Source organism: Ruditapes philippinarum, unplaced genomic scaffold, assembly GCF_026571515.1.
Source record: "Ruditapes philippinarum isolate M1 unplaced genomic scaffold, ASM2657151v2 ctg417_1_1_1_1, whole genome shotgun sequence".
Lineage (NCBI taxonomy): Eukaryota > Metazoa > Mollusca > Bivalvia > Venerida > Veneridae > Ruditapes > Ruditapes philippinarum.
Genome location: NW_026865639.1, coordinates 184368 through 203273, shown reverse-complemented (window position 1 = coordinate 203273; position 18906 = coordinate 184368). Strand labels below are relative to the sequence as shown.

The window sequence follows — 18906 nt, the reverse complement described above, 5'->3', positions numbered from 1 at the left end:
GTGCAAAATTTCCAAATTGAAGCATGTTTCATTTATCCATGTCATTTGATGATCACATAATCTTTTCTCAATATGATAAAAAGTGTTAAATGTGTTAGTTTCGTTTTGTTATGATATAAAGACAGTCTGTATAACTTCGAAGTGTCATTGTATCTGTGATTTATTCGATCCATTTTGGTGATAACTTGCATAATATTCTTTTTCTCTGTATTATAAATATACACTTTTTATTTCAGGTTTCTGTGGATAGGAACATATATAACTGTGACTGCAGTCATGGTTTGTGTACATGTCCATATGGTAACTCCGCCTCCTACTACAGGTTACATCATTTGTTTGATCAAACTTTACGAACGTCTGCTACCGATTATTTCATGGTGGAATCAGGAACTGCAACTCTTACTATAACCTTGACTCAACAGATGCATATTAACAAAATCAAAGTGTACCCAACCATTGCCCACTACACTAAATTCAAGGTAAATAATTTCATTGTCCTATACAGTTGTATATTATAAATGACTTATGACTTAAGTTTTACAATGATTAAAACAAAACTATTTACTGTAGAGACTTTGGTAAGATAGTTCACAATTTATAAACATCTGGAGTTTGTAACCATAAATATGAAGAGAAGCACCATTTACATGGTAATGTATTATAACACATTATAATAGGACTTGACTGTAAAAAACATAATCATGGCTATTTCTGTTTATGGCATACCCAAAAAAGAATGGTTAAAGTGAAACAAATGATCATTTTTCATTGATACACCTATAATACCAATGTTAATGCACTTTTACACTATTTTTGTACAATGCAAATGACGTCACATTGCAATGTTAAGACACTTATGTATTATCATTTTTATTAAATGGATTAATTATGTCCCTGCATGGTAGTTTGTGATAAAATAGCTAACGCAACACAGTTATATTTTTCTTATGTAAGTGGAACTTTACTAGAAAAATGATAATATATTTCTCTATGATTATGCTTTACTTCATGGCATGACTGTATCTGTTGTTTCCAAACAGGTGACAGCATACACGTCATCCAATGATCCCATAGAAGTGACCAGTAATTATGTCCTGCCAAGCTCCAGTGGTATCCAGGGGGCATACATAGATCTCCCTGTACGTAAGGATGCTGTGAAGATTGAGTTCCTGTTGAGTGGTACAGGTGCCCAGTACTCGTACCCGGCTCTCAGCGAGATTGAAATCTTTGCTGAGGAGGCAAATGACCATCTGAGGTAATCTAAAACTTTCATATATTATTCTCTTCACAGATTTATCTTTACCAGTATTATTACGAGGGATGATCAAAAATTAACCGGACTTTGTAAATGATTCTTAACCTGTTAAATGAATTTACATAACAATACACGGAAAATAAATCGGAATCTATCCCCTAAATGATAAAAAAATACCAACAAGAAATATTAACAAAGAAAAAAGTTATGATGTTATTGGCATGCACATGTAAAGCAAGGCGGCGCACGGTATAACTTTAAAATTGACGTTAACGACGTCACAAGCGTATTGTCCTTAACGGAGCAGATTTTTACTCATTCACGGAGTAGGCCAATATGTGGTACAGTCATGATATTGATACGGCGGATCCACTGCCTATATTTATTTCTGTACAAGTGGGTATCATATTGTATTGTAATAGGTTGAATGGTGATAAAGAGCTCCTGTAATGATGCAAACTTCCGTTATTTCCTTCTGTAACTTGATTGTTGAAAAAGTCGTAAATGCAATTAACTATATTATGTATTACAAATAATGTAAAATAATGTTGCTGAATGATAATGTAACATACATACGAAAACAAAAACAGAATAATACAACTATGATCAAAATTATCATTATTTTAAAATAAATAAAACGCATAACCAATTTGAACAGTGGCTGTTAAATTGTTGACACAATTTCTCCATAAAACTACTGCGTAAAATAAGAAAATAATTGATACAATTGTAAACCAAGAATACAATACATGTAATTAATGCATTAACTATTATCATTTTAAGATCCTCAGAGTTGACTGCACCGTCCCGTAGTTACTGTCAAACATCGTTGACAATGTTCGCAGTCAATCGACTGTCATTTTTCAACGTCTTGGCGATTGACGTCACCAACGTCCTTGCAAATGTCTTTTTTCTGTCTCTCCCTTACTTGTTTCTATTTCTCTATTATCCATTCTTAATCTTTTAAGCTAATGAAAAAATATGCTGTGGCTTTCTGGAACTTTTCCCTTGATAGCCATCATCTTTTTCTACGTTTTAAACAGTTTCTCGTCTTACATTTGACAAATTTTTCCTAATGATCGATTTTCGAGACATTCAGACGACATAGTTTTAACGTGAGTATTTCATTAACATGTGACGTTTGAATTGTGATGGTAAATATGAATTTGGTTTAAATGAAGTCATTTTTACTGACAACGTCAAAGATATGCTACATGACATTTTGGCGTATTTTGAAATCTAAATGTGCCATATTGTAAAATACACGTAGCATAAAGCGCCTAATGTCAAGGCGAATTTACGCACTGCGCCGGGTGTGCGTTACCATGGTTTTTGAAATAGCTGTTACGGACAAGCTATTTGCGTTATCAGATTAGATATAGTATCAGTTTACAGGTATTGTTTTCCGATTAAGTGTGATATATAACAATAAGTGATAGGATGAAAATTCTTCAATTGCCAGTCACAGTCCGGTTTATTTTTGATCATCCCTCGTATAAATGAAATTATTATTGTTCAAATTCTGTTGTTTCTCAAAAGTTACAAATACAATGTAGTTTAGGGTATTTTTGTGACTTGTCTAAAACAGGCCTGCAAAATGATTGATAATTTAGATATTTCATCGCAAGAATTAACTTATTTATAACTGACTTATTTGGGATTTCTAAATCTAGATATAAATTATTTATATGACAAATATCAATATGCTTGCTGATATGAAAGTAAGTGAATGATAATAAATTTTGTATTGGTATTTACTGTATGACAACTAAATAATTTAGTACATGTACTTGGATAAATGTATATTTCTTTGAATACCAATATAAATTTTAAAATATATATCTAGATACAAGCATATAGAACTTAGTGGAGCTTCAACCTGGATTTTTGCCGACAATAATGAGCAGTTTACATTCAGTGACATCTTTATTCTGGGCAACGCCCATCTTGGCTTCATGCCAAATAGTGGCTACCAGGACTCCGCCTCAATCTTTGCTAACAATGTTGTCGGTGACAAAACTGGTAAGTTAAACTTCTATCTCTCAGATATTTTAATAACCTGATTCAATTATTAAAGAATTGTTTAAAATGTGAGACCTGTTACGTCCCTTGACATTCCATACAGTTATCAAATTCAAATGTAACAATGTCTTCTCAGATTATAACTTCTAGTACTAAATAGATAAATCACTTTTAAAAGTTATTTTACAGGAATGGAAATGAGTAACTTTCTGTTACCATATTGTTTAACATGTTTAAAATGAATTTCTTTAAACAGTTATTTTACTTTAATGTAAAATTTTATCAATAATTTCTAAAAAGTTTGATTAAAATTCCACATATATATAATAAAGAATGGGTTATTTTATTGAAAATGAGACGTCGGGTATAATGGATACAATTTTAATTTCCTGTGAAGTGTTAGGCTATGGATAAAATAATATATTTTTGTTTTTCAGGGTATTTACATATTGGTTATAACCAGGATTTGACTGTGAACAACACTGATTATGATGTTCCGTTCAACACTCATGTTTATGAGAAAGGTCATATCACATACCCACCTAGAAATTTCTTCTACAAGACAAAACTCTACTCTGCTGGAAAGGTGTGTTACTAAAAATATAGTCTGTGTCAAAGTTTTCTATATTTATTTACATCTGCATTTGAAGGACACTTTACAAGATGTCATGGAATCCAAACTTCTTATGAATTGTGTCCTTTGCATGAACTTAAAATTAGTAAGACATCAGCCAGGAAAGATATGCTAACCTTCCAGAATATGCTCAGTGTATTAGATACTTGTATGTCACGGTTCAGAGCTGTTCATTAATTAGAGGAAAAAATGTGTAAGCAGTATTCCATGGGTCCTGGGTTCAAGTCCTGGTCAGACTGCACACTTTTCTCGCCCTGTAACAATTATCTTTAGAATAACTGAACAAATGTTTTGAAATATTTTCAGGTGTCTGGTATAGAAGATCTCTATGTGTTCAAAGAAGGTCTGGTTTCTATTGACTCCAATGGTAGCCTAGCAACTACACATACAGCAGCCACTGTGTCACTGAAGTCGCTTCATGTGCAAGAGGCTGGTACATTCCAACTGTGGTCAGATTCTCCCCTCAAAACATTCAGTATTGATGCTACAAATATTTCAGTAAGTTTTCTTGATCCTGGCTTGTTATTTCAAAAAAAAAAAGTCTCTTTTATGATGAATTGCAGCAATTTTGAGATGCAAGTCTCATTTGATCAGACCTAGAGAAAGAGTTAGTTTGTTGATTTTCATTTGAGAAAAGTTCACGGAATGAGGCGTCATGGTAAGCTTGACTATACTTTTTGAATACCATGGTAATAGATCTAACCAGAATTTTATATAGAATTAAATGTTACAAGGGTACAACTAAGCATATTATGTAGATTATCATAAGTATATTAACACAAAGATTAGATAAGTAAATAACTGTGTTTATACTCTAACTCTGTGCATCCATGTTATTGACTGTGACAGTCATATTCCAGATATTTTCTAATGTACAGTCAAACTTGAAGTTAAACATCTTTGACCTAATTCAACAAAAAATGGAGTTTTTACCACAAATTTGTTTCCTTCACACACAATTTAAGTTATTGAGTTCACTATTTAAGTTTAATGCAGAACATTTAAGTATGACTATAATACAGGGTTCCTGTATAAAACAGAGTACCGGTATAATTGTTTATATTTATGACAATGGCTAATTTGAAGCCTTCATTGATTAAAGAATAATATCATCATTTATGTCTCTTATAGATCTATGGAGGTGGTCATTTCCTGGTGAACACTGGTCTAAATATGAGCGTGCACCACCTACTGGCAGTTTACTCTGGTGGTAAAGTGGATTTGAGTGGCTCAGGATTCAGACCTAACACTGGACTAGAAGGCCCTGGAGCTGGAATAGGTAAAATCTAACCATTATTTATAATTCCATTTCAGTCTTAAGCTTGTTTTAGTCATACTTATTTGAAATGAAAACATGATTTTATTTTTTTTAAAGATTTTTCAGTTCAGTATTTTCAGAATTGAAAAATGTAGTAAAGTTATTTCTTGACACCATGATTTTTTGTTGTTGAAAAGTTAATATCTTAAATTTAGGACTTATGTTACATGTTTTGTAATCATTATCTATTCAAGGTTCCACCTTGGGAGGAAGTGGTGGTGGTCATGGCGGCAGCGGTGGTCGTGGTTCAAGTCTCAGACCTGTAGGTACTGGGTATGACTCTCTGTACAACCCTGGCCAGGAAGGATCTGCTGGTGGATATGGTCTCAATTATGGTATGTGATACAACAGTTTCACTGCTGTAGTGCATGATCGGTTCAATTCAGGTGCCCACTTGTGCCTAAACTTTATGCAAGGAGGGGCTCCTGAGGTCTTCCTCCACCAGTTAAGCTTGATAATTGCAATATAGCCTTTAAAGTATCTGTGTGACTTAAAAGTCTATCTTAAATAAAAGAAAAAAATTATTGTATTGAATTATTATAATAAGCTAAGTTATAAATGATATAAAAAAGAATGATCTGTAAAAAGAGATCTGTAAATTAGAAGGAAATTTGCAGCATGTTTGTCTATTTTTACTAATAATTTTGATTTGTTTATCATTAATCATGATACTATTCCTTAATGCTTTGTCTTTTTTACGTATTTTATGAGAATGTTTAATACACATGACATTAAATACTTCATTGTTATATTTTTTCCCCATTTATAATAATATTATGCTGATTTATTTTTCTTGAAAAAACTAGAACAACTGATGGTCTTACCTGAGGTAAAATGTAAGACCTACTAAAGTTTGATTACCAGTCATTTTATTTTTTAAACTTTTATCATACCTATTTTTATCAGAATACACCAAACATTTATGAATGAGACACATTTAATTTCTTTACAAACATACTTCAGGTGACCTATATTTTGGTGATGAAGCCTACGGAAATCAGTTGACACATAAAACACTAGGTGGTGTTGGTGGTGGATATCTCACAGTAAACAGCCGCCATGTTGACATTGATGGTCTGATTGCCGCTAACGGCCTGGCACCTGACTCTAGATTTGACCAAGGAGCTGGTATGAGAAATATTTTTGTTGCATTTTTATTAAAGTTGAAAATACAGTAAAAATCCTACTTAAGACCACCCCGTTATTAAGACCATTCCGCAATTAAGACCTCTTTGGTCCAGTCCTGTTGATGGTCTTTGTAGAGGGTTTTTTCTACAGTATAAGGTAATCATATGTAATATGTACTATGCTTAAAATGCAAACATGAAGTGGTGCCAGTTGAATACATTATGATTGATAGCATTGATTATGGTGATTATGGCAGGCCATTGCCAACAGTAAAGTGTTGGCTGCTTAAGTTTGTATAACGTCATTAAAACTCCTTCAAAATTGAAGTATGATAAAAACATCACAGTAAATTGGTGTGGAAAAGATTGAATATAAATTGTATTGATTAAAAATTACACAGTAACAATTTAATCTTATAATATTCTACCAGAACTTTTCTTGATATTTCTTATTTCCAGGTGGTGGAGCTGGTGGGTCTATCTGGATTGTATGTGAGGAAGTTGTTGGACATGGAACTATCACAGCTAATGGTGGAAATGGGGGAGGAGTTACCAGTCAAGCAGGTGGAGGCGGGGCTGGTGGTAGAATCTCCGTCCAATGTGACAATGTTAACAAATTTAACATCACCATGCGAGCTTATGGAGGTTATTATTAAAAATCCATTACAATTTTTATATAAGTGTTTCTTTGATTAGTTATGTATGTAAATAGATAATTGATATAAATCCTTATAAATAATATTTAGTTAGTTTCAAAATTTGTCATTTAAAGTTATTATATATTTTCCTCTGTCTCCTCTTTAAACTTTAGATTTAACATTGTTTATCAAATTAAAGTTAATACTAATGTCAAAAGAAAAAACATTTAGTACAATATGTTCTTGAGTTATGTTTTAATTTTGTTGTTTTAAATTTCATCTTCCTGTTTAAACTCAGGTGTAAGTAACAGTGAGACAGGAGGTGCAGGGACTATGTATCTTGAATCAACACACAGCAACGGTACACTAAATGTACAGAAACTCACAGTTGACAATAACGGTCATGCCTATCCACATGCTACCCTATACAGTCAAGGTGAACTTAGAAACCTTCTTGATGGAGAGTATGCAAACATTAGTTTCTCTGGTGGTGTGACGTGGATCTCTCATGATAGTTTCACTTACAAGTTCAAGGAGCTCGATGTACGTGGTAACGCTCATGTTGCCATTCTCAGCGACACTGACAATGAAAATATTGATCTACGTGTGGACTTCCTGTGGGGAGACAGGTCTGGTGTATTGCATGCTGGGAAAAATCAAACATTTGGACTGAGCGAAGTTGATGTTTACCTCCCAGCAAATCTTGCTGCTTACCGGTAATATACATTTTTAATGTCTTTTTAGCTCACCTGTCACAAAGTGACAGGGTGAGCTTTTGTGATCGCTTTTCGTCCGTCCGTCGTCCGTCCGTCCATAAACTTTTACTTTAAATGACATCTCCTCATAAACCACTAAGCCAATTTCATCCAAACTTCACAGGAATGTTCCTTTGGTGGTCACCTTTAAAAATTGTTCAAAGAATTTAATTCCATGCAGAACTCTGGTTGCCATGGCAACCGAAAGAAAAAACTTTAAATATCTTCTTTTAAAAAACCATAAGAGCTATAGCTTAGATATTTGGCATGAAACATCTTCTAGTGAGTGTCTACCAAGTTTGTTCAAATAAAAGCCCTGGGGTCAAAATTGGCCCCGCCCCGGGGGGTCATTGATTTTCCCTATATGCATATAGTAAAAACTTAAAAAATCTTCTTTTAAAGAACCCAAAGAGCTAGAGCTAAGATATTTAGCATGAAACATGTTCTAATGGGTGTCTACCAAGTTTGTTCAAATAAAAGCCCTGGGGTCAAAATTGGCCCCGCCCCGGGGGGTCATTGATTTTCCCTATATGCATATAGTAAAAACTTAAAAAATCTTCTTTTAAAGAACTCAAAGAGCTATGGCTAAGATATTGAGCATGAAACATGTTCTAATAGGTGTCTACCAAGTTTGTTCAAATAAAAGCCCTGGGGTCAAAATTAGCCCCGCCCCAGGGGATCATTGATTTTCCCTATATGCATATAGTAAAAACTTAAAAAATCTTCTTTTAAAGAACCAAAAGAGTTAGAGCTAAGATATTTAGCATGAAACATGTTCTAATAAGTGTTTACCAAGTTTGTTCAAATAAAAGCCCTGGGGTCAAAATTGGCCCCGCCCCAGGGGGGTCATTGATTTTCCCTATATGCATATAGTAAAAACTTAAAAAATCTTCTTTTAAAGAACCCAAAGAGCTAGAGCTAAGATATTTAGCATGAAACATGTTCTAATAAGTGTCTACCAAGTTTGTTCAAATAAAAGCCCTGGGGTCAAAATTGGCCCCGCCCCGGGGGGTCATTGATTTTCCCTATATGCATAATTAGTAAAAACTTAAAAAATCTTCTTTTAAAGAACTCAAAGAGCTATGGCTAAGATATTTGGCATCAAACATGTTCTAATAGGTGTCTACCAAGTTTGTTCAAATAAAAGCCCTGGGGTCAAAATTGGCACCGCCCCGGGGGTCATTGATTTTCCTTATATGTGTATAGCAAAAACTTAAAAAATCTTCTATATACAGGTGAGCGACCTCAGGGCCATCATGGCCCTCTTGTTATCATCAGTTATTACACTTTATGTTTCTGTAGAAAAAAATCATAGATATATTTAATATGTATATAATTGTTTCATAATTTATTTTCATATGACACATTAAGAGATTTTTCCTTCTGTGGAAGGGTCAAACATGTGTTTTAAAATGTAATGTTATAATGGATTTAGAACATGAGAGATACATATCATCTGAAGAAAATAACAATTAATGAGAAAAAAATCTGGACAATAGTCACATAATGTAAACAAAATTGTATTATGACTTCCATACAAAATAATAAATCATTATAAGTGTTCTAATTGCCTAAACACAAAAGAAGCAAAAAGATGTCTCATGTATATGGCTAATGAGTAACTTTTTGGAAAGTGTAACAGGACACCAAATATAAAAAGTTTTTTTGTACAATATGAATAATAGCATTTTCGAGGCAGAATAGGCCTTTACAATATTACCAGTCTTTGTCAAGAATGGTATCCTTAATATCATTAAAATTTAAGAGGAAATCAATCATCTTTGAGTCAGAATTTTAATTGACAGAGATTGTAGTTTAAGATCATATTTTTGAAATAAGATCATTCGAAGTGTTCAAATAAAGAATACTAAAATCATGCAGTATTGTTCCAAGCACATCTCTATTTAAACATAACAAAAGTTGCTTTTAGCAATGAGTTATTATATGCAATAGATTTACATCAACCTGACTTATTGCATGAACAAATTTCTAATGATACAGGTATAGTAGAATAGAAGTACCTGCCAAGATGACCCTGCGAGAGGTTTGGTCTGAGATAAACGGTACCATTGAGGGTATGGACGTAATTGCCATAGAAAACGAGGGTGAACTCTACATCTGGTCTTACGCCAACTCCGATGGCTACGAGGAGGGGCAGCTTAAAGCTACAAATATCTCCATCCGTGCTGGCGGAAAGTTTGAGCCTCTTGCAGCAGTTAAACAAATGAAGTTGAATGTGACCCGGCTTGTTATTAATGGAAATGGATATCTTAGGACAAATAATCTTAAGCTGGGAGCCACCAATATAACTATTGATCTCTCAGGTAAAAATTAGAACAAACACTGATTCTGATGTGATTTCTTATTATTTATACATGTATTTAACATGCATGAAGAAACTTAAAGTTTTAAAGTAATTAAAATGTACCTGACAATTATTTCATGAATACTTGTACAAAGATTGTTTTGAAATTGCCAGTCATATGAAATTTTGAAGAAAAAAAAACAAGGACTTAAAAAAGAAGACAGAAATCCAAATTAAATTGTGTACATGTCCTTAATAGATTCCTTTTGATCTTGGTAATTTAATTTTCACACAAGAACTATGATTTGGGTTTTTTTTATATATATACATGTATATATATAAAATTGAGATTGTTGTAGAGCATAATATACATGTCCTTGCTTGTTAATGATTGTTCATTAAAGGGACTCCACTTTCGCTCAAATCGTGGTAAGAATAGCATAAAATATGATTTTCAGTTTGTATTCAGAGTATATTTCTTAATTATCTGTTGCTTATATTCTGTTTTAAGTGACCTAGCAGATCTATGTAAGAAATTCAATTTTTATGTTTTAGGCTTTTGGACCTCAGTGGAGTTCCTTTAAGAGATCTGCATGTATTTTTATTGATGATGTTTAAAAAAATGTTTAGTTGAAACAATTTCTTGGAAATAGATGAAATACTAACAATTTTGTCCATTATCTTATTGATCAGGTGACTTCCATGCTGATTTCACTGGTTACCCTGGAGGTGAGGGTACTGGTGGTGGTAGAAATGCCAACAGTCATGAGGGTGGTGGATCTGGTGGTGGTCATGGAGGTCGTGGTGGCAGGTGTAAATCTGGATTATTTTCCGCATATGCCTATGACTCCATCTATATGCCGGCAGAGAAAGGAAGTGGTGGTGGTAACTCTCCGACTGGGGCTGGTGGAAGAGGAGGAGGTAAGGTCCTATTTGAGATAATATATCTCAAATCAAGTTGCTGCATGACATTTGGGAGGGCAATGCAGTCGTGTAATTTGTTTTTTCTTTTCTGGTATTTTTACATGTTGATTTTTTGTCTCGGCTAATTTGGGAATTATTATAGTACTAATGGATTAAAGATTTTCAAAAGACATATTTTGCATAAATTTCGTCTTAAAGTAAGAAATATCTGCTACATATAATACATCACTAAAATTTGAATACAAAAGTAAGAAACTTTGTCATCTAATTTAAAAAAATGCAAAATAACAAATATTGTTTTTTTTCCATAAGGAATAATTTATCTGTATGTGGAAGATGAATTGAGAGTTGAAGGACGTTTACATAGCAACGGTGAGAAGGGGAGTGACAGTAAATGTGGAGGCGGGGCTGGTGGCTCCCTCTATATATCTGTCAATCATCTTGATGGTACCGGATCTATTGAAACCACCGGAGGAGCTGGTAATTTATTCATGTCTTCTCATTCAGTGTTGAGAGTATTATGTATAAAACTCTTCATACTAATTTTTAGTCAACTGAAAATTGATTTCAGAACAGATCTGTAAGGCTCTGACTAATTGTTTGCTTTAAACTCAAATCTGTTATCATTTAGACATTGAACAGCTAAACAGTATTCTGTTACTTAAATTTATGTTATCATTTAAATATAACATATGTAAATTTTGAATGAATTGAATAATATGGACATCTACTACTTGGTCTTGGTAATCGTTGTTTTTTTCAGTTTTGACCCAAATTTTATCATTCCCCACCAATTTAAAGGCTGTAAAATTGATAAGATTATGGAAGAACAATAATGATTTCAAATTAAGTCATTTTAATATCTTAATAGACAAAAAGTATAATCTTTTCTCTAGTTATTCTGCCAATAACTAGTTGCACTTTTTTTAATACGCATAATTTTCAGTGGGTGTTAAATATTAATATTTTGTGATTTCAGGTGGAACAAATGGTGGTGGAGGCGGTGGTGGTAGAATTGCCATATACCACACAGATCAGAACCATTTTACTGGCGAATATCTTATACATGGTGGGAATGGTGCCTACCAGTATGGTGGCGCTGGAACCGTTTACATTGAATCCCATTATGTCTCGCCACCTTATCGCCATCTTCGATCTGATAATGGCAAATATACCACTAGCAACCGTATCCATGAAGTTGAACGCTTGAATTTGACAGGAAATTACTTCACCACAACAAACGCACCAGAACTGACTTTCCATACACACAGTGGGATCAACATTACGACAGACAAGCTTCCATATGCTATCCATCATTACTCGTCAGGTCACTACAACTACTACTCGCCTGTGTACGCCCTAAGTCACATGTTCAGTGACAGTCAAGCAAACGTGAATTATTTCTATATGGCTGCAGACACGACAGCGAGACTCACTATTGACCTACCTTTCGAGACTTACATCGAGTATATCAAAGTGTACCCATACTGTAACACAGCTTATAGCGCCAAGTATGTTTACTTTTAATCACTATAAATATTTTATACCAATTTTTAATCTTTTTTTGCTTTGAAGTATGTTAAGGGGTTTTGTTGTATGCTCTTTATAATTTAGAATATTTGACATCATAATTGCTTCTTTCTTAGGGCTCAAAAGTCTGATTGTATTCAAAATTTGTAATTAGTTTTAATGTGAAACAGTAAGTATTACATATTGATATCTAGAAGTTGTCTTTTAAAACATTTTTAATACAGCCTCAGCTGACATTGAAGATTTAGTTAAGTGTTAGAAATTTATGTGATCTTTTTTCTTAGTCATATATTTTTTTGTAATGAGTTGTTGAAATTTTTTTTTTCATTCCATTTCAAAGTCATTGTAATCTACTGACAAATATAACAAGAAAATTTTTTTTATTATTTATTTTAGTAATAATAACTATGGAAATCTAGTCACATATTACTCGGCTGAGAGCTCCCTGGCCGGTGGTGCCCCGACAGACTTGACCGGAGGATTTGTCACCACCGACTATTGTCAGACACAGACGGTTGCCGAGCAATATGGTATCATAGAGATACGAGATAATGTGGATCAGGTACTCATTGATGTATTAAATGCTAATATTGATACATAAGGAAAGCATGTATCAATAATTTTAAAATAATCTGAATAATCTGAATGATAAACATATTTCAGGGAGCTTGAAATTTGAGAGGTGCCAATGCCTCTGCATTGCTTTACAAGGAAAATTCTCTGACCCTTTTGTGGGGTCAAATCTAGGTGTTACGAATAAACCTTAGAAATCATCAGCTTTGTGTTAAATTTGACTTGTATTCTAATTCTAAATAATGATTTTTTGTGAAAAGTTTACTTTCATCTGGTACTGTCATTAATATCTCATTTCAACATTTCTTTTCTTGCTCATTCATATTCAAAATTGTGAAAGGGAATTAAATTTTTGTTAAAGAATTGGGAAAACATATTGTTTGACAAGGTAAAAGCGGGTGTTATTCACTATTCAACACCCCTCTCCTTCACCCAGTCTGTCAAAATAATAACAGAATAAATGCTGTCTATGTTCAATTATAACAATAGTTTTTTTTCTATTACTAGGTCATCATAAATCTCCAGGCTACGGGCAGTTATGTTGCCTTGAGTGAAATAGAGATTTACGTGAGAGAGGATCCTGCAGCCACCACTCAAACCCCTTACTCAAATGAGAATGGTACAGGCTATATACTGCCTGAAGGAGCAGATACAAACTTTGAGTTTGACAAGGTACATATATCAGCATTTATTATTTTGCATGGTGTGAGTCATTTTGGGGATTGAAGCCATGCCTTTGAATTAAGTCTTACACTTTACCACCTGAGCTATAATTTGGTTGCTTATTCATTTTTATACCCCCGCACAACAAAGTTGTAAGGGGGGTATACTGGAATCAGCTTGTCCGTCCGTCCGTCCGGCCGTCCGTCCGGCTGTCCGTCGGTTTTTTCTTGTCCGCCCAATAACTTAAGATTCCTTTGACCCTTAGTCTTCATATTTGGCATGGAGGTTAGTCATGATTAGTAGATGACCCCTATTGATTTTGAGGTCACTAAGTCAAAGATCAAGGTCACAGGGGCCTTGACTTCAAAAAGCTTGTCCGCCCAATAACTTAAGATTCCTTTGACCTACATTCGTCATATTTGGCATGGAGGTTAGTCATGATTAGTAGATGACCCCTATTGATTTTGAGGTCACTAGGTCAAAGGTCAAGGTCACAGGGGCCTTGACTTCAAAAAGCTTGTCCGCCCAATAACTTCAGATTCCTATAACCCATAGTCTTCATATTTGGCATGGAGGTTAGTCATGATTAGTAGATGACCCCTATTGATTTTGAGGTCACTAGGTCAAAGGTCAAGGTCACAGGGGCCTTGACTTCAAAAAGCTTGTCCGCCCAATAACTTAAGATTCCTTCGACCTACAGTCGTCATATTTGGCATGGAGGTTAGTCATGATTAGTAGATGACCCCTATTGATTTTTAGGTCACTAGGTCAAAGGTCAAGGTCACAGGGGCCTTGACTTCAAAAAGCTTGTCCGCCCAATAACTTTAGATTCCTTTGACCCACAGTCTTCATATTTGGCATGGATGTTGATCATGATTAGTAGATGACCCCTTTTGATTTTGAGGTCACTGGATCAAAGGTCAAGGTCATAGGGACTTTGACTTCAAAAAGTTTGTCCACCCATTAACTTAAGATTCCTTTGACCCACAGTCTTCATATTTGGCATGGATGTTGATCATGACAATAAGGTGACCCCTATTGATTTTGAGGTCACTGGGTCAAAGGTCAAGGTCACAGGGACCTTGACAATAAAAAAAAGCTTTTCTTCTCAATTGCTAAAGAATGTCCTGTCCGCAATGTATTGATTTTGACATTTTCACATTTGAAGCATGTAGAATACATAACTAAGCAATGTACTGGCTTAGTAACCTCAGATTTGGCAGGGAGGTTGTCCTTGAGCTCTAAATGGCCACTGTTGATTCTGACAAAGTGGTATGCGGGGTATTCACGCCATGATAGTGGCAGTTCTAGTTCTCCCAGCATTAAGTGCTCAGTAAGTCATATTATTTAAGGCAGCAAATTATATTTACTTACTTATTTGATTATACATGTAGAATCATTGTAGGTAATCATGTACTGGTCAATATTGACCATTTTACATTTCCAAAATGTTTTTATATTACTATGATGTTAGAAATCAGCCTAAGGTGTATTTTCTTTTTTACAGGCATCATTTAAAAAAAAATGTCTTTTTTACGGCTTTCAAATTTCATAAAGGTAAAGAGTTAAGTTTTAGCTGCATACTGTATAACAAATTGATAATTGACCATTTCAGCTGGATATTTTGGGTGGTGCTTCACTAAATTTAGATGGTGTAAACATGAACCTGACCGCTCATGAAGTTGAGGGCGATGATACAGGAAGAGTAACTCTGAGAAGTTCTCAGTCATATGAGAATACCGAGAGTCGAGTATTGCAGAACATCGGTGTTCTCTCTCAGAGACAATCTTATGTTAATCTCCCACCAGAGCTGGACTGCCGGGGTATCGACATGTATATCAAAGGTTGGTTTAGATTTTAAGTCTTATTAATTTCATTTTAAATTCCCATTATAATGATAATATATATACTAGAATTTATATAGAAAATCATCCGAAATATAATAATGCATTGCATAACAATTTCAAACAATCATTCAATGCAATGGCATTAAAACCCGATCATTAGCCAAAAATTAGAATCATCACAGTGATTCAGTTGTTATAAGTTGTACTTGATATAAATCGCAATTAAATTGGTCTATCATTCTATAACGTATCAACCTTTAATTTTAATTGCATAATCATTTCTCTCATTTGGAAAACATTATGTATTAGACTGACTCTCAACTCTGATGTTATATATAAATTAATTAAAAACCAGGGACTTAATTTGGTATATCACAGGTATTGATATTCCTGAAGTCTTAAAGTCCCCTTTTTGACTATCTTGGAAAACAGCTGGCCCATTTTTTGGCTAGGGGCCAAAGCATGCCTTGACTAAATAAGAAATATACCCTGAGGGTAAAAGTTACTATATCTACTAAAGTCATAAAAATAATACATGTATAGGGGCAATCAGGCATGCAGCTTGTTAGTTGTGTTAATTATACTGATTGAAGGGTTAGGTGAGAGAAGTTTTATGACTTATATTTGCATTACAGTTTAAATATTAGATTTTATTATGTTTATTTAATTTTTTAATTTAATTCTCTAGAATTTGTTTCATATTCATACTAGGTAAAATGATATTTTTTATTATTAGTACATGTGATAAAAAATCAGTAAAAAAAAAATCAAAGGCATTTATAAACAGAGACATAGATCTCTGGTATAACTGAAAATGAACATGAAAAAAGAATAATTAACATGACTTGTACATTTTTCATGTGAAATTTTACTGAGAATTTGTTAACTTATCAAAATCATATATTGTATCACCATTGTTGATCAGAAACATTTTATTTAATTATTTATTAAGTACTGACTACTGTAATATACTGATATTACATAATAACTGATAATATGGTTATATATGGATAATAATGAAAGAGGAATGGGAAGATGGGACAAAGGGGGTCTCATAATTTTAGCTGTGAGTTACAACTGATTAAGTTTACGCATATTATACATAATTACTTTTAATTTGATTGTAAAGAAAATCTTAAATCTTTCAAGTTTGCTTCCTTGAAAGCTGCTGTAATGAATATAAAATTTGAATTTTTCAGGACATTTCCGTACAATGGAGAATATTACAGTTAATGCACTGTGTAACTTGACAATAGATCACCACACAATTACAGAGAATACTATAGATAATCTTGACATTAAAACATTCGGTTCTGTAGCCGTGTTCACCGAGGAGGAGGCACTCACCACACTGATTGGTTCCACACTTACAGTGCGCAGTGGTGCTAGGGTAAGCCACCTATATTTTCTAAATTGTATCGATTCTTATTTATCTGAGAATATGAATTGATTTTTTAACACCAATCTGAAGGAACTATTATCAATTTCAAGTTTGATTCTTGTATTTATGTTGTTGCTCTGAAAAGATATTCCTTCTTCAGAATTTTCCTGTTTTTAAAAATTATAGTTAATGACTTGCAATGTCCGAGTTTATTATGAAAAAGATGATGATAAACTGCATTTGTTGTTCCATTATAAGAATTAAGATTTTTAGATTTCATCAGTCAATAATTTTATTGTGGTTGTTTATCTTGACAAAAAAACAACAAATTTAGTTGTTGAATGAGCATAGATTACACTATATCTATAAAAATGATAAGAAATACATTAGCTGACAGCTTAATTGGATATGAATTGATTAGTAACAGAGTAATGAATGGTAATTGTTGATAATGTAATGTGCTTAGACTAAAAACTCATCATCATATGTTAAACAAATGTTTGCATAATCGTTAAAGATAATTTAAGATTGTCAGGTCATTTTAAAGGAAATTCTATAACAAGAAAATTATTTGAGCCGCGTCACGACAAAACCAACATAATGGGTTTGCGACCAGCATGGATCCAGACCAGCCTGCGCATCCGTGCAGTCTGATCAGGATCCATGCTGTTTGCTATCAGTTTCTCTACTTGAAATAGAGTTGTTAAGCGAACAGCATGGATCCTGATCAGACTGCGCAGGCTGGTCTGGATCCATGCTGGTCGCAAACCCATTATGTTGGTTTTGTCATGGCGTGGCTCATTTTGATGTGATTGTTGTATGGTTATAGTTTATAACAATATTTTCAGCTAACATCCAATGACCTGAAGTTAGACTATTACAATATCACCCTAGAACCATATGGTCTCCTTACAGTTACTAAAGGATGTCCATATAAACTCCAGCATGATGGTAACTTTTCTTTATATATACAATATATGTGTAAGACTAATTGATGGTAAAAAAATACTGGTAAAAGTTTTAATGATTATATATATATAAGAAAAAAATCTTCTATGTTGTTACTTTGTTTCTCAAATAACTGGTGCTAAAATTTTAAGTCACACTGAGAAAAAAGACTTTAACAGTGATGGTTGGATTGATGGTTAGGCTGTCACTTCATTCTTCTCTTTTTTTCTCTTTTTTTTTAAAATATACGTTTTGAATAACAGTCTTTTCTTAAGAAAATAGTCTGAAAACAACAAAATTTATCAGAAATGATGGGGTGTACTGTATTTGCATTATATGCCCAATCATTGTATTCCTGTAATTAGTTGGTATATACTGTTTTGGTATGTACTGTTATTTTTTAAAGACTGATTCCATAATGTTCTAATTCTATAATACTCTTTCTTTTTTTCTATCAGGTGTTGGTGCAGGACATGGCAATGTTGGAGGTAGTTCTGGTGGTGGTCATGGTGGTAATGGAGGTCAAGGTCAGGCTGAACCAGTTGCTGGTGGTGCCCATGACTCATTCCTATATCCGACCAAGTTTGGTAACAATGGTGGTCACGCACTGTTCCCCCACCGCGGAGGTTTAGGTGGTGGAAGGTTGTATCTTAAAGTTAACCATACCCTTACTGTGGACGGTTTTCTTGACTGCGCTCGGTGGTGACTGGCGTTCAGTGGCTGCTGGAGGTGGTAGTGGCGGTACCATACATATAGAAACCTACACGATTGATGGAAATGGAGATATTGATGCCTCTGGTGGAGCTGGTTATGATGGTGGCTGGGCTCCACATGGTGGTGGTGGTGGAGGTGGCAGAGTCACCCTCTACTATATGTACAACTTCTATGTTGGTAAGTAATAATTTAATTGTTAAACTTTCATTTCCTATACTTAATACACTTATATATATGAAACTTTTAGTAATACACGTATTTTATTTTAAGAT

The 18906-nt window shown here is 33.9% G+C and overlaps 1 protein-coding gene across 1 annotated transcript in view; it reads left to right on the top strand.

Moving 5' to 3' along the window:
• Positions 1–18906, top strand: part of LOC132729860 (uncharacterized) — a 157914-nt gene that overhangs the window by 32643 nt on the left and 106365 nt on the right. Inside the window, 21 exon segments of the mRNA XM_060715701.1 lie at positions 237–479; positions 1041–1255; positions 3102–3277; positions 3715–3863; positions 4218–4409; positions 5043–5190; positions 5424–5564; positions 6193–6357; positions 6816–7001; positions 7293–7710; positions 9751–10073; positions 10748–10975; positions 11291–11458; positions 11958–12489; positions 12905–13070; positions 13589–13753; positions 15360–15588; positions 16791–16981; positions 17821–17923; positions 18379–18602; positions 18604–18811. Coding sequence (XP_060571684.1) covers positions 237–479; positions 1041–1255; positions 3102–3277; positions 3715–3863; positions 4218–4409; positions 5043–5190; positions 5424–5564; positions 6193–6357; positions 6816–7001; positions 7293–7710; positions 9751–10073; positions 10748–10975; positions 11291–11458; positions 11958–12489; positions 12905–13070; positions 13589–13753; positions 15360–15588; positions 16791–16981; positions 17821–17923; positions 18379–18602; positions 18604–18811 — 4570 coding nt within the window.